Raw genomic sequence first — 8,766 nt, 5'->3', positions numbered from 1 at the left:
GCAGTGAAAAATATACATCTCTTTTCATTTTTATCTAAAAATATACCTAAAAATATATATACAAAATATAGTTTTATAATACTTGCATTTATCGTTTATATAAGCTTTAGCATAGTGCTGTGTATTCCTTATAAATGTATGACTGATACAAACGATAGAGGCAAGATACTTTACATTCCGAGGATTATATCCACACCTCACCTCAATTAGTATTAAATGCGGCTGTCCGACACTCACATTACGTTAAACTTCGCATTTTCACCTGGATGTTTAGGCATTCGTGTTTAGTGCTAGTTGCGACCTAAAAAGAGGTGTGATTAATTGTAAACGTTGTTCTAAGGCACTTTTAAGGTACAATAACGGCAGCTTCATGCATGCGTGTCTTATGCCTATATGTTATACGTATAATTATTTCGTAGACGAAATGACTTGTTACTATTATAGAATGGATATTTTATTTTAAATAAAATGACGAACAATAAAGAAAAGACAACGAACAACCTGGTATTCCGATGGAGTTTTATTTCTGCACGAGGAAATGTACACATGTGATACAACATACTTTGACATGGGTCAATTACTTAGCGGAGGTATGCTGTGTATGCTTTCCGCGTGAACGGTAAGCCGAGTGTATTTATTTCGTTTATCTATCGAACGTTTTATGCACGAAGGTATATATAACTTATGCCACGATTTTTAATTCTTATCCGAGCAATCTCTTTTATCTCTTTAGAAAGATCAATTACGCTCAAGCGTTCAGTTTATTTAACAGAAAAATATTTTTAACACATCTGATCGAGATAATAAATAAACGTGAGCAAAAATATCGAACAATCTTTCACTCACGAAAACGAAGACGAGCTTTCAAATTAAATAGGAAACTTAGATGCTCGCACAAGAATTAAAATCAGTTGTACATGATCTAAAAGTAAAGAAAACTCTGTGCAAACTGAAGGAATTGTTTAAACTACCTATCAGACTTCAAATATAATATATCGAGTTTTGAACATATTTGCGTCAGAGTCTTTGTTATATACGCTTATGTATAAACTATTTCATACGTAACGTTAAAAATATAATTAGAAATTATAGTTTGTCTTAACTTTTCAGTTTATGGTCTAGCGGACCTCGTTCTTGTTTTATATATATATGTATTTCTTTATTATTATTATTATTATTACCTATGTTCAGTTTTACAACACAAATTTAACTTTTTTCTCTAGATTTATTATATGAGAGATATATAAATAAAATGGAAGGAAATATGAATTAATTATATATATATATATATATATATATATATATATATGTAGAATTTTTTGGACAGCAGAGTAAATAACCATGTTAATACGTTGTGCAAAGAATTGAAAGTATGAAGGGCCGAAATAAAAAGCTATAATTTATATTACATAAGGAACTGAAGTCAAGGATTAACTTCAGTCAATCCTCAAAAATTGGCTCCGGACAACCGTACTAGTCTCAGACATTAAAGTATATTATATTATAATATAACATTATTCTTATATGTGTGTCCTGATAATTCTCGTTTCAACTATAGCATCTATACTTCGCATCTACACTTGCAAGATTCAAGCACTGACCGAAGAACCGAAAGCTTAATAATATACAATATATATATATCCACGAAGTCTTCAATAAACACTTCAACAACGATGAAAGCCACCTTCGCCTATATAACGATTACGAGTCGCATGCGTGAATCGCCACGTTTTAAAGTAGAAAAAAAAAAGAATCGTTTCTATTGATGCCTAAAAATGCAATTTGCTATGAATGTATGTACATACTTTGTTCAAGTTGTCACAAGATGAGTCCTACATCTATTAACATTACAATGCTATTTTCACACGAATACGCTACAATTATATATTAATACTTTCACTTTTTTTGCGTTTCTTATCACCCTGCGGCGCTAACATTAACAGTCTTAACGCATAGTTTAAAATGTGTATTCCAACACGTTTGTGGAAACAATAATTTCCATACGTTTCACAAACTAGACACCAATTTCGCATAGGATTAATAGCTCCTTTTGGAGCTATGAGAGATTGATCCTTAAATACTAATTCAGATTATATCGTCAATCTAAATGCAGTTTCAAACGCGTGCTATTTTCTGTTCATTATATATTTTTATTGCTTTGGTCATCTGCTTACTCCAGAAATATATCTTTTTTACCTGCCTCACTATACTTTCAACATTAAATGTATATGCGTTTCATATTTAATACATATTTAAATCAATGAATTAGTTACGAATCAATATTTAATATCGTTTTTGTGTTTCCCCAACAATATTTATCAATTTACGTGGAAATTATTTGACGTTTCAATTAATTATTGACTAAGCGAAGGCATTATTGTGTGTGTGTGTTTAAAAAGTCACGAATTAGAATCTCTGTTGCGATTCACGCGATACGAAACACCCCAGAAACAACGAATAGTATAACGCACCGATATATTTCTATTTGCTACTTAGAACTCTTGAGTTATATCGTAATTACATTCGTAAGTGCTCCTAACGATTTATCAGGATATGTGATTATATCCCAGAATAAGATCGTCGCTACATTGGCTTTCGCCTGATATGCGTATGATATTCTTGGCCGCAAAAGTGCGATCACAATTGGTTTCGCGATATGTATAAGTAAAGTATATATATATCTCTAGTCGCGTACTTCCTGGCTTTAAACTATGCAGTAATAGTAGCGGTATTTGTATGCCTCTTTCTTAGAATCTAATATAGAACATCTAGCGCGCGCGTACATCGTACTTGTATAGGATGCAATTGAAACGGACGTAGGTCGCGCGTCAAAACTATATGTATAATATAAACTCTGCAATTATAAACCCAAAGACTCATCCAATATTCGTGCGGTTAACCCTGGCGAAAAAAATTTCTCATATTTTCTCAGAAATTTTGTAAAAATTGAGACTTATGAAAAATTCTGAAAAAATATATTAAATTTTTCCGATATTTTTAAAAATAATTAGATGTGGATTTTCGGAATATTTCAGCATCTGTATCTATGAAAATTTCTGATAAATTATACAAATATTCTTATATTTGTTCAGATTTTTACAAAAATGTATTGGTGGGAAAAATTTGAAATATATTTTATTACTTTGTTTTGAAAAATGGTCAAATTCGTATTAAAAAATCTGAAAAATTCTGAGCATTCTGAGAAAGTCTGAACATTTTTATAGAAATTCTGATTAATAATATGAAAAATTCTTAGACATTTTTTCACCAGGGCAACGATTCCGAGAAAGCGCTTTCAACGGCGTACGTTTTGACCGTACCCTGCATATGCGAAAACACGTTTGTACCTTTACCTTTAGCAGCGGAGGGCCGAAGCTTGCTTCCTTTTCTTCGATATGACTTTCGACCAATGCTGTAAAAATGCGGGTGTCCGTTGTGGACAACGTTTCGCGTTCTTACAACACCGATGCGTTTCGAAATTCGTCGGAAATTAAAGGAAGTGCCTCGACACTCTCCGCCATCGAACGTACAAAAAAAAAAATAATGCTGTATTAACAGCATATATTAGATCTAATTGGCAATGTTAATTCAATAACAGTGAAACAAATACTTATTTTATTAAAACAAGAGCATGACGTATTGAATTAACAAGATTATTTCCAATTAGATTAATACTATATTAATAGATACAACATTATTTTTTCTATTATTCTCGAATGCGCGCGTTGTCGTAATATACATATACACGTATCTTCTTTTCTATTTCTTTCTCTAACAATAACGAGGCACCGTGCTCTCTCGTACTTTTCGCGATTAACTTCCGTAAAATTCGTGTAACTCTAACATAACAAATTGAATAATGATAACATAGATAAAGCTCAACAAGGAAGAACTAGAACGACGCGGAATTCTTTCAAGGCTAACTTAGAAATACGAGAACTGTCCGTAACTTTTAATTGCAGATCCACCGACCCACTTTCTTTAAGAACCTAACAAATTTAACGTAATAAAGCTAAAACTCGAGTCCGATGACTTCATAAAATATGAATAACACGAATAAATCTATCGCATTTAACGTTAACAATACTTTTGCGAGAACATGAGATACGAAGATGAGGGAGATTCGATACATAATAAAGTCGCAGGTAATTTTTTTACTTTCAGACGCACAAGAAATCGATCGTGACAGGTCAGTATTGATGAAATGATAGATCGCGATAAGATATGATAACAGATCGACAATTTTCGATACAAAGTATCTTTTTTTTGGTGTACAACAATGCATTATTTTTTTCATATGAATCTGACGATGGAAAAGCCCCGTTCAAAGCCTCTCCCATTTTCCTACATTTTTTCTAGCAATTAATTATATCTTAATTAACTAGAGGAACTATCGAGAAACTAACTAAACGTTGATATCTAAAAACTTTAGCTTACAGCCGCGTCTTTATCTTATAGAGATGACGCCTCTCGATCAATCGCTGTTACAATTACACACAAGCACACGATGTTTATTGATAGCAGCAATATCCCAGTACGAGAGGACAAGGCGAGCGCGACAGATCGCCTAAAATTACCTAAATCGCGGAGTCGAAGTTATGCGGATTCGCTTCCGTATCCAACGAATCAAACATATATTATATATTGTTCAGAGAAATGGGATCATGAGATGTATAATGGAACGATACTACGCGTATATATCTGATATGTATTTGATATTTATAGATAGATATGCGATAGATTTTTATAAAGGCATAATCTTTGTGAAGAAATATAGGATATCTCGTTCCTATCATATTATTTTTCATATAGATTTTTCAGCTAATTTATAATTAAATTTTTTAGCGAAAACATTGAGAGGGATCGTCGCTTTATCGCAATCTATAGATAAGCTTTTAACGTTGCAAAACAAACTCAAGCTTCTGTTAAAGTTAAGTTTATTTAAAATTAATCGATCTTGTTATTTATCTTCCTTCGCTGAAACTAAGTTCGCGTCATTTATATCTTTAATCACTGATTATTCAAGAGCTATAAGTGCCTTGATATGATTGAAAAGTAGACTTTTTAAACGAGTTAAAGAGTTAAATAATATAGAAATAGCACACTTGGTATATTCTTAAGAATTCTCATTTAGAAATTCTCATTTGGCTCTCTGTCACGATCCCATTAAAATGAACAATAATACGTAAATATTACCAGATCTAGCGCGAGCGTAACAATGCATGAAAATCGCGTCGGGCGATAAATTTATCTAAATTGTGCAGAATTGGAGAAATCTGTTTCCTCCCGTTTTTCGTGAGGTCAGTATATATACCAAGATTTGGGACCGATATCATCTCGAAGTTCACCTTCTTGTGTTTGAGGCATTAAAATCCGATCTCAGCAGAATTATATTACACTACAGCTACCTTTATGTTACTTATGTACAGAGTATCCCAAAATGACTGTATGTCTTTTTCCGAATCTCTCGCCGATTTGGAATCTGCAATTTTTCCTTAACAAAAATGTGATATTTATGATTTCCGATCGATTAATCTTGGAATCCTAGCAAGCTAAACTTTAGAATAAAAAATAAATGATTAATATACAGATTTTGGTCATTTATTTTTTATCCTAAAGTCTTTAGCTTGCCAGGATTCGAAGCTTAATCTATCAAAAACCAATAAAGATAAATAAAATTTGGAAAAGTGATAATTTCCATCAACATTTTCGCCAAAGAAAAATTGTTTTGGCGAATTGACCAAGGAGATTGCGATTGAGAAAACGTTCAATAATCCTCCGAGAGAAACCGCACAAATATTGTTACATATTAATGACACAACATAATCACTATTACGTTAATTACACGTGCGACTTTGTCGAATCAACCGTATGTATATATAGTTATAGTCTTATCGGTCGCAAACCCTGGCACGGCACGGGGTAGTCAGCTATGGTAAATCGTAGGGGGAGTAGAAGAATAGCGCGATAGACAGATAGAGCTATACCGTCGACGATCGATCGGCTCTTGACGAAGTCGAGCGATGCGATCCGCCGACCTACCTAAGAATTGGACAAGAGTTTACTGTGCGGGCGCCAACATACGTACGATTGGCCACGTTTAGAGTGTTTCTGCGATGGACGAGTCCCGCGCGCTGGAAAGTTGTAATAACTGGTAATAACAGCTGTAATAACTGTTCCGATAACTGTAATAGCAACCACATGGAATGACAAAAGTTCAAATTGGATTCCTAAAAAGAAGACTGGGGCTAGTCGGTCGTTTGCGAGAACGCGAGCAATGAACAGAGCAAGAAGAGCGAATTGAGCTTTATCTTCTGGGTAAACTTCAAGCTTTATCCTCTTCGGAAACTCGATTGGAGAAAAAGATCTGGTGATGCGTTATCTTTCTTCGGTTTTTCGACCAAGAGTACGTAGTATAATTTTTATCGTTTCAGCGATTTTTCCAGCGCCCGGGCATAACGCTCGAAGAAACTTTATTCTTCCCTCTCTCTCCTGGAGCGGACTAGAGTTTTAAAACGACCGATCGATCTATAACATACGACGCCTACTATACGACTACTGCTGAAGGATTTTTAATTCGCTGTCACTGCGAAGATTATGTAAACGCTCAAGTGTGTGTGTGTGTGTGTTATGTGTATGTGTGTGTATGCGTTTTGTACATACTTTTTTAGAAAACAGACAACGAGAGATTCGCTAATACCAGCCCATATAACGAAGGACACCTTAAGAACAAGCGCGCTTCGCCGACGCTTCTCCTCTTCGCTAATTTTCCTTTCTCTCTCTTTTTTTTTGTATATTCTCCAGAGATTATACAAAGATTAAACCAAAAATATACCTAAAAAGTTGTGCGAGAACGAGTTGATAAATCTCTCTTGGGCTACGTCTACGCTCGCGTTCCTCAATTCATTACGCGACAATTAAGTTATACTTTCATACATGACTTCATGCAAGGGTGCTTCGAAAGTCGTGCTCTCCACTTCGTTCGAGACGGAGTAATCGACTGATTTATATCGCGGGAAATTAAACAATGATATGTGAGGACGAAGAATGCCGCTTACGTATTTATGCGACTTCCCGAATGGAGTACGTCGAGAGACATATCGTGAATGAAGGAAAGTGTTCCTCGACGCCATTCGATCGTGCATCTGACGGGTTCGATTTGCGTATATCGAACCACCGCATCGTGCGATGCGCGAAGCTCGACGATCCTCTGTTTCACCCCTCTTCACGTTTCCCCGCCGGGATCAGCTCTATCGGAGAAGAGCTGCTCTGCGTTTCGCTGCTTTATGTTTCGCGAGAAGCTGTCGCTTCGCGCGTCTATCACTTCTTCGAATTCTTTATCATAGCCGCCATGTCCCGCAGGCTCTGCTCTAACGTTTGCGCGAATTGCATCGCGCTGGTCCTGCCGTCGCTGTGGAAGGCCGAGACCGAGAAGATGAAGCCGTTCTTCCTCACGTTGTAGGCGCACCCGTAGCCGTCCGGCACCACCGGCCCGTATCCGGCGATCACGTCGTTTTTCGTCGTTACCTACGGGACAGATCTTACCTTCATTTCAATCGTCACGTTGTTAGTCAACGGGCAGTCGGCATAGACTTATGCCGTCACTACTAAGCTGAGGAAGATGTATCTTTATTTCTTTTAGCGTAAATTAAAGAATTAACGAATCGAAAGAGACATTTGAGTCTCGCGGAATGTATATGTTGCAAGGATTTCGTATAATTTGTTTTTTTTTTGCAAAATCTTTAGGGAATCCAAAAATCAGGATATTGTGGAATGAATAAAAATTATTAATTAATATAAATATAAATTTATATAATTATATTTATAAGTATAAATTAATAAAAATTTCAGATCACAATTTCACTGACAAAACTTTGCAAGAGACAACACTGATAAGAGTTTGCAAAATCACTAGTAAGATTGTGTAATTTTTATTTGTGTAATATTTATGCGACATATACCGAGGAAATATCCCCTGCCGGGAACTGGTTATTAAGTATCACGTTGAAATAACGCGCATAGAGCGGATATATTTCTATTCTATGTTAATTAAGATCGCGTCTTCTTAAGATGTGAATCATCTTCCCAGTTACGTAACTTATCTTAAACAAACTGATCGTATCTCGCGTCGACCTCGAGCTGTCCGAGCCATTAAGTATCTATCTTTATAACCATGCTTACGGCATGTCCGGGATCTTGACTTATATTTCGTCGTGATAGACCACTTTAAATAAACGATCTTTATACCGCGGCGTGTGTATCGGGATAATAATAAGTAATAGACAATGAAGAGACGGAACGTTCTCACTGAATAGGTTTTAGACTATCGCGACTTATCATCGTTCTCTCGTGGAAAAGTCAATAATTTCGAGTTTGTGACATTCTATTCCTCAAACATTATAAATACATACTTTTTATTGTAACAGCCCTGATGAAAAAAATGTCTCATATTTTTTCAGAAGTTTTCTAAGAATTGAGACATGAAAAATTCTAAAAAATATATATAATTTCTCAGATACTTTAAGAAATAATACGATGAGGATTTTCGGAATATTTCAGTATATATGAAAATTTCTGATAAATTGCGCGGATTTTCTCATATTTCTTCAGATTTTTACAAAAATGTGTTGACGGAAAAAATCTGAAATATTTTATTATTAATTTGTTTAAATTTTTCTGAAAAACATTCAAATTCATATAAAAAATCTAAAAAAATCTGAGCATTCTGGAAAAATCTGAAAAATGTGTGTGTGTGTGTGTGTGTGT

General features: G+C 34.9%; 1 protein-coding gene across 2 annotated transcripts in view; it reads right to left on the bottom strand.

Annotated features, from left to right (window-relative positions):
• Positions 1-3,755: 3,755 nt before the first annotated feature.
• Positions 3,756-8,766, bottom strand: part of LOC112461598 (vesicular acetylcholine transporter) — a 99,232-nt gene continuing 94,221 nt past the window's right edge. For both annotated transcript variants that reach the window (XM_025026919.1, XM_025026936.1), the window contains one exon: positions 3,756-7,527. In XM_025026919.1, the coding sequence (XP_024882687.1) occupies positions 7,321-7,527 (207 nt within the window). In that variant the 3' untranslated portion in view covers positions 3,756-7,320. The remainder of the gene's footprint in view (positions 7,528-8,766) is intronic.

Source organism: Temnothorax curvispinosus, unplaced genomic scaffold (genome assembly GCF_003070985.1).
Source record: "Temnothorax curvispinosus isolate PA1 unplaced genomic scaffold, ASM307098v1 QBEX01001249.1, whole genome shotgun sequence".
In the NCBI taxonomy this organism is placed as follows: Eukaryota; Metazoa; Arthropoda; class Insecta; order Hymenoptera; family Formicidae; genus Temnothorax; species Temnothorax curvispinosus.
The sequence above is the reverse complement of the archived record's forward strand: the minus strand, read 5'-3'. Positions and strand labels throughout refer to the sequence as shown.